The sequence below is a fragment of the Lipotes vexillifer genome, unplaced genomic scaffold (genome assembly GCF_000442215.2).
Source record: "Lipotes vexillifer unplaced genomic scaffold, Lipotes_vexillifer_v1.1 scaffold31, whole genome shotgun sequence".
NCBI classification, from domain to species: domain Eukaryota; kingdom Metazoa; phylum Chordata; class Mammalia; order Artiodactyla; family Lipotidae; genus Lipotes; species Lipotes vexillifer.
In genome coordinates, this window is record NW_006792454.1 from 1,095,500 (window position 1) to 1,116,955 (window position 21,456).

Genomic DNA, 21,456 nt, shown 5'->3' on the forward strand with positions numbered 1-21,456 from the left:
AAGAAAATACATAGTAAGTTTTACAAAGTTCAGTGACATCTCTGAAATAGCTGTAGTAAAATATATTATCTATATGCGTAATTATTATACTGACATCTTTTCTAGAGTAGCTCCTTTTTTTTTTTTTTTGAACACTGGGGTGCCTGTAACTTTTTTTTTTTTTTTTTTAGGATTTTTCACGTTAACATTCTAACATCTTTATTGGAGTGTAATGGCTTTACAATGTTTTGTTAGCTTCTGCTTTATAACAGCTGTATGTATACAAATATCCCCATATCCCCTCCCTCTTGCGTCTCCCTCCCTCCTACCCTCCCTTATCCCACCCCTCTAGGTGGTCACAAAGCACCGAGCTGATCTCCCTGTGCTATGCGGCTGATTCCCACTAGCTATTTTACATTTGGTAGTGTATAGATGTCAATGCTATAGAGCAGCTACTTCTTAAAGAATTGAACAAGTTGATAAATATCTGAGTGATAATTGGCCAATCTAATTTGTACCTACAGTAAGAAGTCAAATCAACTTATTTAGGATTCTATTAGTAAATTTCTCTTCTTAACTAATGCATAGTAAGTAAAAATGTAAACTTAAAATACTCCCTTGCTGGCTTGAGAAAAATCTGTTCCTAAATGGGACTGACACATATTTTAATATTCACAGAAAGGACAAAGACCATGACTCTAATAATGACTTATTTTAGAAATCAGGTAAATAGTTAATCATTTAACTTACAGAATTGCATGTTTACCTCAAAAAGTAAGTATGTTAGGCTATGTTTCTTATGTATTGTATTGCCTTACTCAAATGTGTCTGCAGCCAGTGAATGAACATATTTTATACTCAGTTGAGAGATTTTTATCAGTACACTTAAAGGCAGCAGGGTGTATAATTACGTATGCCTGCCATCTGCATCACCCTCCAGGTGCAGGAGACATTAGCTTTATTTAATATTACCACAACATTAATTTTACTCCATTAATTTATGTCATTTGTCCTTTATTTCAAACTCAGATTGCCAAAACTAAAGCATTAGAGGTGATGACCCAATTCTGATTTTAGTGAAAGTCTTATAAACAAAATCTTAAATAACCTCACTAGCTCAGAATACTCTTAAAACAGGAATTGACTGGCTTGCTTTTACTTTTTAAAAAAGGAGTCTACAAACAAAACCTTTCCGAGTTTGGTGTAATAGTTTCTTCCAAAGAGAGAGTATATTGTGAGATCATTTTTGTAGGGCTCACTGATAAGGCACTAGAAAATACTAAATCGTATCATGAAAAAGGTATTTTCTTTCAGTTCTTTTAAGTCCAGGAGAGTCTCTATTGAGTCATTAACGCCATTCTAGTATTTGCAACTCTCCCTTTCTGACAAAGAGAGCAGACCTCAAGTTCTGATCCTCGGTAGGCAACTGTATTTTGATAGAATTCAACAACATCACTTTTGCTCATAATTACCCTAAATTTATGGCAAATTATATAGGTTTTCCACTTGCAGCAGTGCGATATAACTCCTTTCTAAAGCACATTTAAGTTAAACAGGAGTCTAAAGATATTTAGTAATTAATAGTAGAGTTATATGAGGATATGGGAAACAGCATGATGATTGTATGCAAAACAACTGAAATTTTGGTATAAGTTGATTTGCACCCAACTTCAGAAGAAAAAGACATGGTAATACAAAAATGAAAATGGAAGTCTATTTAAAGAAAGCTACTGAATTTACATTACTCTATGTCTTCCAGGATATAATACTACAATAACTCTTACCATTTCTTGATAGCTTATCATGTGCATGGTATTGATGCTTTAAATACAGTTATCTAATTTTCCAAAGCAAGGTAAATCTGTTAAGTTTTACTGAATGGAATAAAGGACCTTTAGGTAAATGAAATTCAAAGAGTAGAACCTTGAATGCCAAATATTTCAAGGTAGACTCAGGTGGAAAAATCACAACTTCTAATACATCAATAAGAAAAGAAGAGGAAAAGTAGGTTTTCCAAGGATAATTGTTTATTTCTGAAAATCCACATGTGAGGAGGACAATGGGGGAAGGAGGGAGAAAGGATCACAAAGAATCAGCGAATGACACGACTTTCTGAAACATGCCCAGTATTAAATGAGTAAGTTAAAGCTCCCTCTTAGAAGCTGCCTAAAGCAGTTTTTCTTTGATGGCAGTACTTTCTGAAACTTCAAGAAACATTTTCAGCAAGAGAATTCTGAGATCATTACCACAGATTTGCCTCTGTCTTGACAGAATTCCTTGGAAGGACCTACAATTGAACTTTCAGTACTTGAATGATAAATAAAATTCCTAGACAAATTATACAATTTTTTCTAATTTACATAAAATGGAGTACCTGTATTTTGAAGGAAAAAAGAAGCTGCAATGTCAAAAATCAAAGTAACCATATTTGCTTTGCCTAGTTTCCACGCTCTTCATTTAGAAATGTTCTTGTCACCACCATGATTTTTTCCTCCTGAGGTAACAGAGGCCAATCCCACCTTACAAACAGCTCCCTTTAGGAAAGGTCAAAGTTAAACATTAATTCCTTGTAGACAAAGTTGAGGAACATCTTTGCACAAATCAAATGCATTCCAGAATACTTGTCACTGACATGAAACAACACACCAGGGCTGCTGAAAGCAGGTGATGATAGTTTTGACATTCCCACACCTAGACCCAAGAAAGCATACTGATTCTTGTCTCCCTGCAGGCATCTTTTCAACTTCTCCACTCACTGTGATGGAGATCTGAAGACAGGCACTAAATCTCTGGCATTCTCAGACAATAAGCTAGATGACCAGGTCTAAGACAGCCTGGCATGGTATACCTCAGAGCAAGGAAGAGCTTACTTTGCTTCTTCGAATCTATCAAAATCAGCTTTATCAAGATTCTTAAAATGGAAAAAAAAAAGCTCCTTTTTCTTGTCTTGCATGAATTTTAATCTTTTATGCTTCCAGTTCCATCACTGTTCTGATGACGTACGGGCTCTACTGACTTGCCACACCGCATTGCTACATCTGCTGCTATAAATCAGTAGGTGTTGAAATCAAATACATCATCATCATCACCATCATCATCATTTTGGAGGGGTCACAAAGAACACCAGAAATATGCAATATTCGCCAATGTAATTTAATCACAAAAACAAATAATTCTTAACCTATTATGGGCAAGCCACAATCTTGAGTTGTACATGGTCTTGAGCTGTACGTGGTCTTGAGCTGCACATGGAATTAACACTATAACGTTCAAGTCTTCAAACTCTTTGACCACTTTCTTCCTTCTCCACGGAGAAATCTTACATTTCTACGAAAGAATAACATAGGAAGCATAAGCCTTTGTCACTCTCTGTAATGTTGATGCTTCGATATTCTTTTCCTCTCAGTCTTCTTTTCCTTCCTTCCTTCATTCCTTCCCTCTCTTTCTTCACTTCTACATGCTTTGACTTTGTTAATTAGTAGCAGTTCAGGAGGGGAGCTTATCCCCAGTGTTTTACATCCTTAAGTGGCATTCCCACTGCTTCCTGTTTTGCATTCAGTATGAAGGCTGCAGCTAGTTTAACTAAAACAAGGTAAGACCACGAAATTAATCACGACCTATAATTCCATCATTTACATGCTGAACAAAAATGTATAGAGCCTCTCCTATTTGCCAGGCACAGTGATAGTAGCTAAGGATATAAAAACATCCAAGATACTATACTGGTGTGTCCTAGGGCTTCCGTAGCAAAGTTCCACAAACAAAGTGGTTTACTACAACAGAAATTTATTCTCACAGTCTTGGAGGCCAGATATCTGAAATCAAGGGGTCAGCAGGGACAAGTTATATCTGTAGATTCCAGAGAAAAAACCTTCCTCGTCTCTTCAGCTTCTGGTGGTTCCAGGTACTCTGTTTTGGTTTTTGTCTGTTTGGTCCCCATCTTTACACAGCCTTCTTCTTCTGTCTCTGTGTCTCTACATAGCCTTCTCTTAAGGATTTAGGGTCCACTGTAACCCAGCACGACCTCATTTTAACCGAACTGATTACATCCACAAAGACCCTATTTCCAAATAAGGTCACATTCTGAGGTTCTTAGTAGACATGAACTGGGGGGGGCAATGCTCTACAGGCTAGTACAGATACCCAGCTGGGTGCTCTCACTGGAGTGCGTTCACACATTCACTCAAACTGCAAGGTGGCTGATTAACTGGCCTTCCTAGGGTGTGCCACAGAGTGGCCTCCATAAAATCTTTGCTGGTCAAAACATAAAAGTGGGTGGCTCAGCTTCCAGCAGCCAACCATGAGAGGATCTTGACATGCCTTCATGACAGAGGGCCATTAATTGGTGACTAAGAGGTTAGACGTGTCACTGGGATAGTAAAATGAGTTTTGTTACATCAAGTACCTCAGTTTACAATAGGTGGTTGGGGAGAATAGCCTCCGAATTGATGCAACGTGTAGTTGTGTCATTCGTTTCGTATATCTAAGAATCACAGAATTTTTACATTTTAGAACTTGATATAAGCTTTGAGATAAAATCACCTATCATTTTACAGATGAGATAAATCAGAGGGAATGCATATGTTCATTAGCTAATTAGGGGAAGAACTGGCAGAACAAAGGTTCCTCAATTCCTTGCTCAGTGTTCAAATCAGATTTTTCATGTTCATTATTACAAATAATTTTCATTATGACTTTTTCTATCTGAACGTGCTTTAACTCTTGACTACTCTAAAGAACAACTTATAATATTGCATCACTCGTAGCGTTTCAGAAAAAACACCTCTCTTTTTTTAATGCTGTTTATCTTCCTCTGCTCCATGAGGAGTCTATGCATTTTTAGCATTAGTAAAAACTCTGGGCATAAAAAGCTTTGAGCTTTTCATAATGTTGTTGTCCAGAGTTTCTCTAACTGTAAAACTATGGACACCATATGTTCAGTTAGACATGATAAAAGCCAATTTTAAATTGTAAATCTTGAACAGTATAATAAAGCTTTTCCCCAGTAAAAAGAACAAAATAAAAATGCCTGGTTTTTTTTTGTGCTCCATGAAACTTCTTATTTATTCACTTCAATTCCGCATTTACACAAAAGCGCTGTAATAAAATATCTGTACACTACTTTTGTTACAAATATAGATAATATTTAAAGTGACTTTATATATTCTACTGTAGGAGTTTCACGCTCTAAAATGGGAATGAACACATGATAATTCCTCACCAGTTGTCTCAATAAACAGCTCCATCTGTTTCCCTTAGTCTTAAACTATTGTATTATAAGATGTTAATATAAGGCAATGAAATGAACTTATGTTAATTCCCTTAATTTTTCTATCAATTTACTAATGGCATACAACCAAAATAATTACTAACACATTGCTTTTTCTCTGTCATTAAGATTAATACTTATTGAAAACCAACTGCACAGCACACTGACACAGTTTCAGTGTTGCATCCCTTAAAACCAGCACTAACAATTCGGAGAGCCTCCTATGCTCCTGCGTGGTTAGCAAGGCTGCTTTCTAGAGAAACCGCAGTCAATACAGGGCAGCGTCATCATTTCACTTACAGAAATGTGAAAATATTGTATAATAGGTCAAAAATGAAAACGAACATCAAGATGTGCAATAAGTGGTTTCTTTACAAACTTAGGAACATTGCTTCCTGTTGTTATTTACCCAATCTTGAAGGCCATTTTAGGAGAAAACTATATATGTGCGTATTAGAGCTGGGAGTTGCAATGTTTTAATAATAGTCATCATTTTTAAATACTGAAAGTATTTTTAAACATTTTCAGTACAACTTTTTTCTTTTCTTTTTTAGTTAGAAGTGGGGAGAGAAGGTGGATTAACAGAATGCATTTTTATAAAACTTGAGATTTTCTTCTTTATTTTATATTTTCAATTTTCACCTTAATTTCATGAGACCATTTCCCCTTGGTTAGCTTCCAAATGATTTTTTTTCCTTTCTCTACTAACCAGTTGAGCCCAGATTAATTTCTGCCCACATGATTATAAAATGTCAGATATCTTCAGGAAGAAAGACTGGATTTATCTATGCAAAGAGCCCTTCCCTTTGAGTTTCCATCACAAAATGCAAAGAGAAAGGGAAAGTGATGCTAGGTTGTAAGAAAATCATTTCCATATGAGAAAAACAAATTTACATGCGATTTTTTCCTACAGTTTTGAAGAGCCGGATGAACACAGCCCAGGAGGAGTGCACAGGACCAGTTCCACTCTCTTTGTAGCATGGGATGTAAGTGAGAAGTTGAGTTGGCTCAATTCTGGCAGCTAATTCAGGAGAGAACCATCAAAGTGACGGTGCCTTTTGTCCGCTTAAGGATGGAAACGGCTTCTTCATGTGTTACCCCTTCTAGACTCTGCCCGTTGACCGCAATGATCTGATCACCCCTCTTTAGACGCCCATCTTCAGAGGCTGCTCCCTGCAATTATAAAGTGGCTTGTTTACTTCTCAAAAAATGCTGCCTTGCAGTTACACAACAGAAAAAGATCCAAACATGAACGTGAATTGCTCTGCATGTACACACACATTGCTCTCAGCGCTCCACAGGTGCTCCAAAGCCATTAAGCAATGATGAACAGACACAAAGGAAGCCTTTCTCCTAAATGGCTTCAGCACTGAGATTCCAATTTGAGAGAGAATTTAGCAGTCAATAGATTAGTTGGATGGCTTTTTGGCTGTTCAGCACAGCAGTTGGTAGGAACTCAAATTAATAAAGAATATTTGGGAATATGCTTAGTAGGAATGATTTCATAGAATCCAAGATTTTTTATCCTATAAAGAAGACCTACAGAAAGAAAACAAGGGATTAGCAGTTTTACAGGACAAAAGCAGTTTTATAGGGCAAGGACATGAGGGCCACCAAACCCAAAGGTTTGCAGAAGCACAAAAGCCCACGTGTATGCTGACAAGGACAGGATAAGGCACAAGTCGTGCTAACTCTAATTCTAATTCTTTCTTTGTCTTTCAAAAGGTGGCTTAAGCTGCTTGATTCTTTACTTCCCAAGGGTGGACAGTCTTCATATTCCTTATGGGCCCTAAATGATTAAGACTAAACACAGACACTGCTGTTTGGAAAAGAACCTCATCTTAGGCATAAGTATAGTAGGCAATTATGCAATTAAATATAAGATTAAAAATATGGAAAAGTTAATGAGGAATCCATAATGATGAAATTCTTAAAATATGTTCTAACTAGCATGCCTTAAATAAATTGTTCCGAGGCTGAGAAAAAGGACTGCATGACTCTTCTATTTACTGGCAAATGCTGTTTGTATTTTTGGACATACCAATGGCTTTAAAAAAATCTCATAAATTAAGCCTATAGCTAGAGAGATAGCTATAGCTATAGATACAGCACTTTAAATTGGTGAAAAATAATTTTTTTTTTCCAAAATAATAGAATGAAACCTCCCTAAGTAAGCACTTTAAAGGACTATAATACTAATCTAAAAGCCCCTGTACCAAATCTTTTAATGGGTCTAACATAAGTTTGTTTCCTCTGTGCTGTAAAATTTTGAGAATCTGAATTTTCTCCTGCAGGAAATTTTGTCGTTCCTAAAAATTGTCTTAACAAAAAATTAACAATAATTATATGGGTTTAAGTTACTTTAATAGCTTCAACAATGTTGTTAATAACTTTATTTGTATTCTAAATATTCTTACCAAAGAAGAGGATGCTATATGATTATAACTACATACCAACAGTTTTCTTTTCTTTATTGAATCCCTTGAATGCAAATAGCTGATCTGTGGTAGCTGATAGAGCTGCTGGATACTCCTTAATATTTTTAGTAGTTATTTTTCTATTCCATTCAATGAAATGAAACTTACAAAATAAATGCCCTACTAGTTATTCTCCTTATGTATTTTATGTACTTTTCTGTGCCTGTTTTATATTTCACAGCAAAAAATGCAAAGAAAAAAAATGTCAGGTCTCTTCAGCATACACATATTTAAAATGTCCTATTTGCAAAAGACATTCAATCACATACAACTTGTTTCCAAAGGAAAACAATCAGGCCTGACTGTCTAACTAATGTTCATTAATAGTTTTATGTATATTGTCAAGAGTACCCATGGAACTTCAATTTGAGCCTATTTTCCTTTAAACATAACTAAACCTCAAATTGGACAAACATATCTAATGACCTATTCCTGTAGGGATTTCCAAAAGAAAATAATCAACTGTTAATCACTGGGCGTTACCTCAAGCCATAAACTAATAAGCCCGCTGCTGACCACCATTAATGAATGCTTAGGGGAGAAGAAGGTGGTTAAAATTTGCAAGCTTACCTTCGCGAACACTGTTTTAACATAAATGGGTAAATCTCCGTGAGGGCTGCCATATCCTCCTACTATACTGAAGCCCAAGCCATCTGGTCCTCGGTCTAGTGTAATAGACTTACACTGAGGAGGTCTACAGTAAAGGGGAGAAAAAAAAAACGTCTTTAGACTTTAAGATATATATATATATATATATATATATATGGCATATATATATGTATCTCCATGAATCTGTAAGTTATGGGTTAGCTGACATCCACCTAAAGGTAGTATAACTCTGTTACCGACAGTGAGTACATCACGGGGATTTTGGGGACGCTTAAATTGTCAGTGTGTGCTGTGCTATGTATCTTAAATTTACATAATCGAATGAAATACTACTTAACACCCTATTCTATTACTCATGTATACTACCCTTAACCTAACATATTCATGGCAAGCTCTCACTGTATAAAGCAGCTCCTTCCTTTTCCAGTTTATTTAAAGTGAGAGGCTAAACTGCCAAAGACTATGATGGAATAAGTCATAAACATCAGTATTCCCAAGCTCAGAGACAAAAATAGATGATAAGAAATATAAAAGCTGCATCAAATTATGTAAAAATTCCAACATGCTCCTCTCTCTATATTCTAATTCTTGTGTACTCAATTTTTGGGTAACTGTGAATTTTTTTTTTAATCACAAGTATGATTCATTAAATGATTAGGCAATGTTGGAATTTTTAAAAGGATAGATTGACCCCCAAGACTAAAATGTTCCCTCAAAAAACTCAGAGATGAAAATGTGGGAAGAGTAGTAGCATGCATGCATATCTGCTTGTCTATCTATCTACCTACCATTCCATAATCAAAGAGTTTAGAAACACTTGGTTTTCATACTTTATACCTCATCTTCCATCATTTCACCCTTACGTGGGTAACAGGGACATACAAACCATAGTATATGAGCTCACCCTAAATCATCGTGAAATATACTGCTTGACGTCAGCCCAGTGAAAGAAAGACTAGAACTGGCAGGCTCCTGCTGATGACCTGTGACCACACTCACATCTCCTCCAGCAACCACCTGTACACAGGAGAGATATAAAGAGAAAACACACACGCTCATGTGGCTAGGAAGACATCGTAATTTTTCTTCAAAAAGAGCACTGGGAATAAAATGTGTATTTTATCATCCACTTAATCATTTCTGTTAACATAAATTCAGGAATTTCATAAGGTCCAGAGGCCGCTTCAACTGACACTAAGAATATGCTACTAATTCAATTCTACCAAGTTCTTTGATGCTTTTCAAACATGATTTCACATGCAATTGTTTTCTAAAGATCTTTAGAATGTAAGTCACTCAATCACACCACTTAAAATTTCAGCAATTAATCATTTCCTGCCAAGACCATGAATTTTCCCCCTAAGATATAAAGTATGAAATGATAAATGCATCAGGATAAAATGTGACAGCATGTGTTTCCTATGTACTTTCTTGGAATTCTCAAAGTAATCATTTATGTTCAAGGGAAACAGTAAATACAATAATAGGAGATTTAATCATTTTATAGCTTTAACATTAAATCTCATGTGTCCTCAAGCTACCCATATTCAGAAGAGTTGGGATAAAAATCTTACCTGCATTTCAATGGAGCCAGAGGCATTTTTCAGAAAGTTAACTGCCTGGGTGTGAGTCATCCCCTCAGTGGATGTGCCACAGATAGTGACGATCCTATCCCCAACCTGCGAGGGAGAGAAATAGCCATCTGCTACAACAGCCATGGAGAGTGGGTTGATTTCCTTCCCTACCTTCCACAGCACATATATACTACTAATCAACAATAGAAATAGAACCAAGGAAACTTTCGTCCAATTCCAAGCAGCAGCGAACACAAAGAGAAGCTGCAAGTAATGTCTGAGTTCTATCATCTTTGGTGCAATGGGCAGAGAATCACGCTTCCCTTTTCTTTGTTTCTCCTGGGTAAGACATTACTTCCTATTAAAAGCATACCATATCTGCTATCTTTTGGGAACCAGAATCTCTCTGGATATTATTATTATACACATTAGCTGTGACTCTAAGTCAAGGGTTGGCAAACTACGGCTGACAGGCCAAGACTGGCCCACTGTTTATTTTGGTTAATAAAATCTGGCTGGAGGACAGACATGATTATTTGGCTGCTTTCACAAGGCAGAGCTGAAGAGTTGCAACAGGGACACACATGTATGTCCTGCAAAGCCTAAAATATTCATCTCGTCCTTTACAGAAAAGTTTTCTGACCCCTGTGTTACACGTACAATCTGTTTTTAAGTGCCAGTCATAAATTTACATAGCAAAGAGAAATAGAACCATTACCGATTTAGACAGTACTTAAATAGTGATTATGGTTTGAGACCATTTTTAAGGCATGAGGCCATATAGATTTTACTTTATAGAGACTGAGTTACTTTAATGGAATATTCACATGATTTCAGAACTGGGCAGTTAGCATAAATTCTATCATAGTGCTCTACGTATGCAAAATCCCTCAATTTTGAATCAAGCTTTGTATAGTTTCACATTGTAAGTCATGTTTACACTAAACTTTTGCAAAACTGATAAAACAAATGCAACATAAATGACAATTTTCAATTTAATAAAGTTAAACCAGCATTTAAACCAAAAAAACACGTAAAGAAAAAATTTCACTTCATTCTGGCAATACCTTCTGAGAATACCTTCTGTTTTATTTTAACTTCTTTCACAGGGTTTCAAACAAGTAAAAAATATTAAGAAATAACTATAAATCATCCCATTTCAATTTACCTGAAAATCTGTATACAACAACAAATTCTCCTCTCTTTTAATTTTCTTCTCTTTTACCCAAAGTAAGCCATGATGTGGCTGGGTAAGCGGATTTAAAAGTTGACAGACATCTCAAACTGCCTGCAACAGTTGGCCAGAGTCAAAGGGCTTATAAAACCTTTTGACAGATTTGCTAGGGCTACCAGGGCTATCAGTAAAACTTACTCTGAGTTTCTGGGTCTGAGCTGCAACTCCATTCGGGTGCATCATTGCAATAAATATAGGAACATCACCAAGCGGGCTGCCCACTCCTCCAGCAATGCTGATCCCCAGTGAGTCAGTGGGTCCCTGCCATTGGACAGACAGAGTATTTTGGTCAAACTGATATTTTTAATTGGATTTTGGTCTCTTTGGCACAATATTCTGTAGTTAACTTTGATCTTCTAGATGTGAGGGTGGAAAATGATGCCCAAGAAAATTGTATTACTTTATTTGATACAGGTCCTTAATGTGATTTAGAAAAATAAGCATCTGTTCAGGAGGTAAAAGAAATCAAAACTAAATGAAAATCATGCTACAGGGAATGAGGAAAATCAAGGAAGTTGATGAAGTGAAAAGGAATCAGAGAGACCCGTGTTCAAAGCCAGAAACCCACACTTACAAACGCTGGGATCTGGAACAAGTCCACTGCTTTCAATGAATCCCTAGATCTTCACGGACAAAATGGAGATTACCGTGCCTCTCACAAAGGGCTGCAGTGACTATTAAATGAAATGACGATGGTATGAAGTGTCTACAAGTGTGCTCAGAACTTATATCTGCTTTTATTTTCTCTGTTGTGCGTGGCTATCAGAGGAATCTGTTTCAGGAGAATGGGAAATCTCTGTTGAAGGCAAAGGCTAATTTATCCTAATATGAGAAGTGAGAGAGACCCGGCATTATTTTGCGTGGGGCTGGGTTGACACCATTTGTGGCAATAAAGACTATACCAAAAATGATTTTTCAAACAAGGAAATTCAGCAAAGACTGCATTGGGCTATTTCCATTGCATATAATACATATTTTATCAGATGGTACTATAAAATAGTAAGGCAGCTAACAGGAAAACACATATGCAGATGCCTTTGGAGTCAACAGAGTTTATATTGTTTCCTCTCTCCCAAGTTACCTTTTTAATTTCAACTGCTCTTAATCCCTGTATTTCAGATGCCACTGTAAATAGGAAAAAGATAAAATATGATTATTAGTGCATTTTTAATGTTAGTTTAAATTTCAGTTGATGTCTACAGCTAGATGGGACTAAGTGAGGTACCCTAATTTTTTTGCAAAGGGGGTTTCAAAGTTACTAGCACACATGATTAAATCTGTCTTACAGAGGGACTTCCCAGTTGGAAAAATGCACACACCATCCTGTTTCTTCCTTCTTATTTCAAGCATTGCTTATACAACTCCATAATTCACTTTGAATGAGTTAAGGACAGGATGTGCTTTGGATAGAAAGACATGTGCACAGCTGAGAGAAATAAAGCCATGGAAGCATTAAAAAGAATCCATGGACTTAAGTGCCTAAATTTCTAGAATATTAGTTACACTGCAAACAGAGACTGCCATATGGTTAGTTTCTTCAGTTTGAACAACTTTCAACCAATGCTCCAAGCCAAAAAACCCTGTGCCTCATGATTTCATGTAATTAAAACACAGGAGGATCGTATTAATTTTATCAACCAAATTTCTTGCAATCTTCATGGAGAAAGAAAGCTTCACTTAATGGGATCTTCTGATATATTGGTGTTACATTAAACAGAAAAAGGGAATAAAAATCAAATACAAAAATCTGCTTTGCAAGAAAAAAATTGCAGGATCCTGATTCTAATGTTTAGTATACCTCGTAGGGAAAACATCAAATGGGAAATGCCGCTATAGGCATTGCTTCATGCTCTTCTGAATTTTTGCACCTATACTAGGGTTTGGGATGATTTAGAGGAAACAGAGCTTCAGAGGTAAAGTAAGACAGGGGAAAAAAATCACGGTTGATGGCCAAAATTCAAACCACTTAAAATTTCAATCCAATCTTACATGCATTCTTCTTTGAGCTGCTTTCCAGTGACTCAGATGTACTGGATCCCGCAAGTGGAAAAGTGAATGATGACAGGCTCCCTTCACTCATCTACAAATACGTAACAGTTGTTTTAGAAAGTTTGGGAAGTAATAATACCTGCTAAATACCACTTATTTCAGAATTCTTTTAATGGACTTAGAAATACTTGTTAAGCAACAGTGGCATTTGGTAATTTGAAGGGCAATCAATATGGAGAGTTTCCACTGAGTTTTCTCTTTTTTTTCCTTTTTTAGGAAGAATTTGTCCAATGACATAAATAAATTAAAGGCAAAAGAATGGATGCAATTGATTCCAACCTTCCTAAAACTTTAGTGGATTTTCATAATCTCACCCAAGCTAATCTTCTCTAAATTTAAACAAATGCTGTACATAGATGGGGACTTCAACAACTGCAGAATTAGGGCCAGTCGACAGGAAACGAATGGTTTCATTCATTTCATTTCATTTCATTTCATTCAAGGGTGACTGAGAGGTCCTTAAGGACAGGTTGATAAAACGGGCTTCTGTCATCAGAAGGCAAGACAAGAGAGGGGCTTACCAAGAGACTCCGGCTATCTCACACCACATTTGATACGTGGTGGCAAGCTTCTACAGTTCACCTACATGGGATTTTTTCAGTTCAATACTGACTGATAAATGTTTGTTATAAAATACTTTAAACATATATTATCTTTGTAGACTTTATATATATATATATTAATAGGTTTACCTTTGAGATTATGGAAAAAGAATCATGCCAGAAAAGAAGAATGGTTGGAATTAAGTTCCTTAGAATGACTCACAAACTGCTCAAGAGCTCCATCCACCTATGCTTGCCTGTCCACTCCCATCTCTCGTTCTTCCCTATCACAAACTCTGCACCCCAGCCACTCTGCCAAGCTGCCAGGGGGCCAGGCCTGTGTACATGACCCTGGACAGACTCATGGTCAGGGCCGTCTTTGAGTTCCTTTTGGCCTATGGACGGCATTGCCCTGATGAATCCCACAGCTACCCACCTGGCTGCTTTGAGAAGGTCTCCTCTCCGAATGGAATGGGCCAGCTTTGACTCTTCCGACTTCCAAGGTTACTGTGCCTAGGGAACACTGTGGGGGGAGTTGTTCGATGAAATGTTTAAATAAAATGCCACAGTCAGCTTTAGGATTACATTTTACTCTTCAAGACTGGGTTTTTGAAAGGCGTTTTCCTTTTGGAATTTCCACGGGCAAGGATACCTCCAATCCTTTGTGGAAAAAGGCTTTTCTAAAACATTAAAACTAGTAAAAAAATTATAACAACAAGCAGCAGCAGCAACACCCAGTGTCTGTCTTACTGCCTCATGGTTTACATGGAGAGCATGTCTGTCAAGGCAAAGAGAAATGGAGAATCAAGCAATTATCTCACGAAACACTAATTTAGATAGGCCAAAAGAACTAAGTAACTCAGATCTTAAAAAACAAAACAAAAACAATAAAATAACCATTACTGCAACAATTCGTTTTGCCCTCAATAGCAGAGGTACTCAGATAATTGGGTAAGCTCCCTACTGCCTCACTGTACCTGAATAGATATATTATAATATACAATACTTAAACAAGCTATATTGCTGTAAACATAAAACGAGAATTGAAGACAATTTCCCTGTGGTCCTTTACGAATAAATCACAGGCATGCAAGAAATGCCTAATGTGAAAGTAGCACAGTGAGGTGTTTGAGAACTCAGGCTTTTGGAGTCAGATACACTGGTTCAAATCCAGACTATGTGATTTACTAGCTGTGTGAACTTAGCAGATGTTTACCTTGGTAAGTCTTTTACTCTGCATTTTAAAAACAGAGACCATTATAGGTTGTTGTGATAAAATAATGCACGCACAATTCTTATCAAAGTGTCGAGCACAAAGCAGTATCGTCAACTGTGTTGCTTCCAGTTTTCTATTATTACAAACAACACTACAATGAACCTTATGTACGTGAAGTTTTTTGTGTATTGAGGATTCTGCAAGATGTTTAAATGAAGAAATAACAAGTCAAAACAACAACAAGCAGCAGATGGAGGTACAAATAGCAAAGCTATATAAATATTTAAGGCTCTCATTATATACTGCCAAACTGGGTTTTTAAATGGTGATTTAACTGGTTCTAAAATTATTTAGGTTATTTTATGGATGTCTCCTTCTCTATCTTTGAGAGGTATCTATCTTACAGAATTAACTATCGTTGTTAATTTATCTCCTAAAGGAAGCTACTTCTCCTTAAAGAATTCGAATTATCTTTTGAAAATTGGTAACTCTAAGAAGAAATGATAGACTTTAAGTGTGCTTTATTAATAACTAAATTTATATGTATATACCAGATCCTATGCAAACCACAGAGGTTTATAACAAGAAAATCACTCCATGAAGCTAAGCTTAGCCACTGAAGAGGCTCCCACTAGCATCTGAGATCTCTGACATTTCTCCTTCTGTCAGACACTGTCATGAAGTTATGTGCTCATGTTACTGAACATGTGCCATGTGACATGGATACTGATGGCAATCGATTTTTAATCAACACTGAACTACACTTCAGGTCATAAAGGAAACAAAGCTAAAGGAAAACAATGAGATAAACACTGCTTTATTTACTTGTAGGAACACAAATCCCCTCTGGAAACTGGAATATTCCCTGATAGGAAAAATGTCTAAACTTCCACGAGTTGTATTTTTAAGTGACTATTCTATATTTTACATTTTTAAAATGAGACTGGATCTGCCTTTCCAATCAGAAAATGATTCTTCATGGAGAGTTTACTCCATGGAGGAAAGAGATTTCACAATGTAAAATGTACTTAAGACTAGCAATGATACCTTGGGATGGAGGCATTATAATTACTGAAATAACAACAATAATAACTGTTGAAGGTACTGCCCGTAAATCTGCATTGCATTGTCTTCATTTCATAAGGATGACCCATCCAACTATGATTTTAAATGTCAAACTTTAAATAGTTCAATAGTTTTGAATCAGAATAAGATGTGAACCAAACATTCTCTTCTGTCATGCAAAAAGGATAAAATCTTTCTTCCACATTCTTCATCTCTGTGGAAACATAAAGATGTCCAATTTAGCGCCCAGTAAGGGGTTAAGGAAGGGGCTGGGACAGGGCAGTCCAGAAAGCATGACTTCCAGAGGTGCCCTTCTTGCCTCCTATGATCTTCCGCCTTTCTGCCGAGTCCCTTTTCAAAGAACACCCGTGCCAGGGAGGAGATTCTTCCCTTAGGCTAGGGGGTCGTAAGAATAAATCCAAATATAAATATGGGGGGGGCAGGGGAGAACTGAGGTTAAGACTTTTTTTCTCCTTTGTGGACTGAATATGTGTTTTTCTTTCACGAAGAGAGCCACACAGTAATCACTCTGTGATAAAAGATTTACCAAGAACACAGATACTCAGTTCATATTTCTTACTACTGCTAAATAAATATATAATAAACAGCTGATTGTAAGTTTGTTATTTAGAGATTTATTACTGAAATATGGTGTCTAATGTATAAACATGTCTTATTTGAGAGAACACATTAAATAAATACTTGTTTGAATGTGGCCGCCCCTCCTTCTCTTACACTATTACACATGAGCATTTGTGGCGCTGGATTTCTACCTTCAGCAGAGCTGCCACGGCTTCCTGGGTGGCGTGACGGACGTCTTCTCCATTCACCATTAGTATCTGGTCTCCCTGCATCAGTCTTCCGTCAGCATCTGCAATTCCTCCTTTCACAATGTCGGACACAAATACTCCAGTATCATTTCTGCAAACGTAAAATTTTGAATGCCAACATTATTATTTTTTCCCAGCTGTAATGCAATGCTTATTTAATGAAAGGCTAACATTTTACAACTGGAAATTGTACTTCTATTTTTAGGACTTTGAAAGTTTTATTGTTTTCAGCAACACTGGTGCAACTATGAGAATCACTTTTTGTACTAAATAGTATCTTATGTCTTTACAATATTTCATAGATTGAACATATCTTTCATAAGCATATTTATTCAACAGTTCTACATTGTGAGTAGAAGTGGCTATTATACTCATTTTATGAGTCACAGTTACTAAATGGCAAAAACAGGACTTGGGAGTCAGTCACTGGGAGCTAAATCTATTGTTCTTTCTACACCATAACGAAGCCTTGAATGGATATTGACCTGTGCCTACATAAATATGTTGCTATTATCACCAATGTCATTAACGTTACTGAAAATAAATAGCGGATATGTATCTCAAACTAAAACCATTTGTTCCTCAGAATTAAGTACCGTTGCTGTGATGTCTCTTCTTTTAAATCATTACAGGTCTAACTTTCATACAAGATAGGTTTATGCAAAATGAACAAATATTCAACTTATTTCAAGCTTCCTTTCATAAAAGTATAAATAACTCAAGGACTTCTTGTTGAGATGCAAAGATAACTCTCAGTAGAAACATTTAGTAAAAGCTGAATTGTATCACTTGTTCTTGCCAAGGTCATGACCTCAAACAAGCCCTTTCACCATCTGATACTCTGCTTTCCCATCTTAAGAATAAAAGTGCTGGAACTTACTGGATTATATACTTTTTAATATTAACTATAAATACATATTTAAATAAATGAGGTACTGACTTTATGTACATTCACCAACCTACTAACCTGGCCTCTTAATTTACACTTTCGACTCCCTTCTGACGGTGTGCTCTTGTGCACACTGATCCTTCTCCCTAGAATATCCTCGCCCACTTTTGTCAGACCAACTCTCACCTCTCGTTTTTGGCTTCATCTCTGGCACCTCTTTATAAAGGGGTTTTCCTAATCTACTTCCCTTAAATAAGGTCATGCAGTCGGTCCCTTTCTCCTGTGCTTCCATGGATCCCCCACGATGCGTTTCTGTCTCTCATCAACAGATTCCTTTGTTGCAAGAATATATTTAATGCTCATTTACCAAACTGAGTTTTTGGATCCATGGATCCAGGATCCATGTCTTATTTAACTCTGTTCCCCAGAACCTAATATATCTCCTGGCACCCAGCAGGTCCTCAAAAGTACCAAATGGCTTTTTGTCTAGTACCTTCAAAATCCCCCAAAATACTGACTAAAAAATGTCAACACCAATGTCTTCTGATGTTCCACTACTGCATGGGCTGAAATAGCTACCTACAGAACACTAGCAGTTGAGAAAGATTCTACTACTGCTAGTACTCTTCCAAGGAATTTAAATTCAATCATTTCCAAGAGGTCATTGCGTTTGCCCTGATCAGTCATACCTTTTACCAACAATACTCAACCCCAAGCCTTTGCCCGGCTTCTTCTGCAGCTCGATGGTGAGGGTGTCGTACACATCCTCCTCTTTGTACGGGGCCTCATCTCTGTAGAGCGTCAGGCGCACCCTTTGTGGTGTTTGTCTCAGCACATTTATTGCTTCATCATGTGTGGCCTTTCTCAAGTCAATTCCATTCACCTGTACAGAAATGGGACACAGAGGGTGAGGAACCAGGTGAGTTGAGTAAAAGGAAAAAAGATAGGGAGAAGGGAGAGAGGGGGAGCGAAGGAGGGGGGAGAGGAAGGGAAGGAGGGAGGGAAAAAGAAATAAGCAAAGACCATCCTCCCCAGAGTAGCCTTTTCTTTGTTAGTTATAAAGGTCAAATGCACAGCATTCTGTACCTCTAAAATCTGATCTCCAGCCCAGAGTCTTCCGTCTTTACATGCTGCTCCTTCTTCATAAACTTCATGGATAATAATGGCACCCTAAGGGCACAAACAAAACACAGCCATGCTTTATACCATTCTCCCTAGGGAGGGTGAGCAGAAATGAAGTCAAAACACACTTCACTTTTAGAGACAGTGATAAGGGTTATAGACTCACTGCATCCGTATGTGAGTCACATATCAAAATTGAAAGAAAAGCATAAGAAGACAATTTTTGCTAAAAGGCTCAAAGAAGCTTACACTTCTTTCACGTGATAGGGAAGTTTAAAGAAAAAAATTATAAAATATATAAATCACCCACACACGCATATATAATAGCTATACATCACCTCATCACCTTTCCTATCCACAAAAGGAATGAATGGATTTTAAAAGCATTTTTGATGTTTAGAAATTTTTATCTATAAATTATCCAAATTTTCAGATTTCTCTCAATATGGGTCTAACCCAAGAGTATCCAGTCAGTAAAAAGAAAATTAAAATATGGCAAGAACTAATAAACTAACAGAAATATTTTGAATCTAAAGGTCACAATCACAAGTATAAAGAAATAATATTAAGTCAGTGTTGGCTTACTCAAAATAAAAATCCCAGTACGCAGCTGAGTATCTGCCCTATAAATTAAAATAACAATGAATGATACATTTTTCTAAGCCTCTGTATTTTCTTTCATAAAACTGATGGAAATCTCCCTGACAATGATCTCTCAGGGCTCACTGAAGAGGCTGCCTGTGTATGTGGAGCATCTCTGGCTGTGTCCTCACCAGCAGTGTGTCAGATCCCCCAACGATGCTCAGGCCCAGCCCTGTCCGCCCTTTGGAAATCTCAATTGTTGTTTCACAGCCTGGGATGATGGGGCAGGTTGCAGGATCAGAAGCAAAGATTGCTGGTGTTGATGACCTGCTTGTACCTAAAAATACGTTAAAAGTGAAATGAAATACAAACAAAAATTGATTAGAAGGCATATACATCAAACTCACCACACTGGGTGCCTTTGGGGGATGGAGCAGAAACATGGGCCCAAGTTGGAGACAAAGAAGACTATATAATTCCACCTTACTCTTTTAGTTATATTTAAAACTATCCAACAAATGATTAAATCGTCATTGTTAATTTAGGGTGGTGGGTACAAAATTACCTGTTATATTATTTTATGCAGTATTCTGTATTTTTTTTAATTACTGGAGGTAATGGGTAAAAGGAATGAGAACAGAGAGTTGAACTGAACCTCTAGTTCCACTTTGATATTCTATGTTTCATGGGACCCAAACAAACTTCTTATGGAATTATGACTTGTAAAACTCAGAACTGAGATTATGTGGTAGAGACCTAACTCACATTCAGGGAAGACGACAAAACACAAAGGACATCAGTAACTCTGGTCATGGGTGCCTGCCATTCAGGGCTTTTTAGATTTTTGATTTGGTTTTCCTTTTCATCCTATCTTAGAGCATCTCTACTTATGTAATCAAATCTGAGCATACAAGCAGCTGGATTTAATATCTGAGTTTACAAGACATCAAGTGAGACCCACTTGCAGTTTCTTTCCTTGTGTCTCGATGTTTTACGAACTCGGATATTAAATCCTGGTGCATAAATGCTCAGAATTAAATAAATAAGATTAGATTATGAAAAAATAAGGAGAATACAATTTTACACTTTGTTTTATGAGAGTCTTCACATCATATGTTTTGTGATATACCAAAAAGCATAGAGCAAATGTCATATTTTGGGAAAGCTGGGATACTTGATAGATTAGCTTCAGAAAAAAATGTTCTCTTTCTAGGAATCAGAGGCAGACTACTTTCTTGCTCCTGAAGGTAAGAACAGGTGTAACATATTTTCTTTTATGTTATGTTTCCATTTAGCATCTTATATTTTTATAGACAATGCTATTTAGGGATTACTTAAAAATGAAAAATGAAACAATTTCCATATATTTTTTAAACATTTTAGTGAATTAGTATTTCTAAATAAAGGATTGCTTTCATCAGATATTTATTACTTTAAGACTTTTTAGACAGCAAGGTCCAACTGTATAGCACAGGGAACGACATTCAATGTACTGGGATAAACCATAATGGAAACGAATATAAAAAAGAAAATATATGTAGATGTGTGTGAGTGTGTGTGTGTGTGTGTGTGTGTGTGTATATGTGTGTGTGTGTGTATATTATATATATATTATATATATATATATAGCTGAGTCAACAGAAATTAACACAATATTGTAAATCACCTATACTTCAATAAAAAAAAGACTTTTCAACCAACTATATTACAAATGTTTTAAACTGCTGTTTCCTTAAAAACCTGTTCAAAAGAACTGAATGTTTCAGTCTGGAGGCCAAAAGAGATTTTTTTCCCCAGTTGCAGAAAAAAAGCAATGTTTTTTTTGTTTTCTGTTTCTTTTTCTTTTTCGCGGCACGTGGGCCTCTCACTGTTGTGGCCTCTCCCGTTGCGGAGCACAGGCTCCGGACGCACAGGCTCAGCGGCCATGGCTCACGGCTCCGCGGCATGTGGGATCCTCCCAGACCGGAGCACGAAACCGTGTCCCCTGCATTAGCAGGCGGACTCTCAACCACTGTGCCA

The 21,456-nt window shown here is 36.8% G+C and overlaps 1 protein-coding gene across 1 annotated transcript in view; it reads right to left on the reverse strand.

The window, feature by feature from the left end:
* Positions 1-5,018: 5,018 nt before the first annotated feature.
* The window catches only part of MPDZ (multiple PDZ domain crumbs cell polarity complex component), a 170,639-nt gene continuing 154,201 nt past the window's right edge, over positions 5,019-21,456 (reverse strand). Inside the window, 11 exon segments of the mRNA XM_007465638.1 lie at positions 5,019-6,421; positions 8,296-8,419; positions 9,239-9,351; positions 9,909-10,013; positions 11,281-11,403; positions 12,224-12,267; positions 13,132-13,222; positions 16,788-16,935; positions 18,423-18,616; positions 18,820-18,903; positions 19,629-19,774. Coding sequence (XP_007465700.1) covers positions 6,275-6,421; positions 8,296-8,419; positions 9,239-9,351; positions 9,909-10,013; positions 11,281-11,403; positions 12,224-12,267; positions 13,132-13,222; positions 16,788-16,935; positions 18,423-18,616; positions 18,820-18,903; positions 19,629-19,774 — 1,319 coding nt within the window. The 3' untranslated portion in view covers positions 5,019-6,274.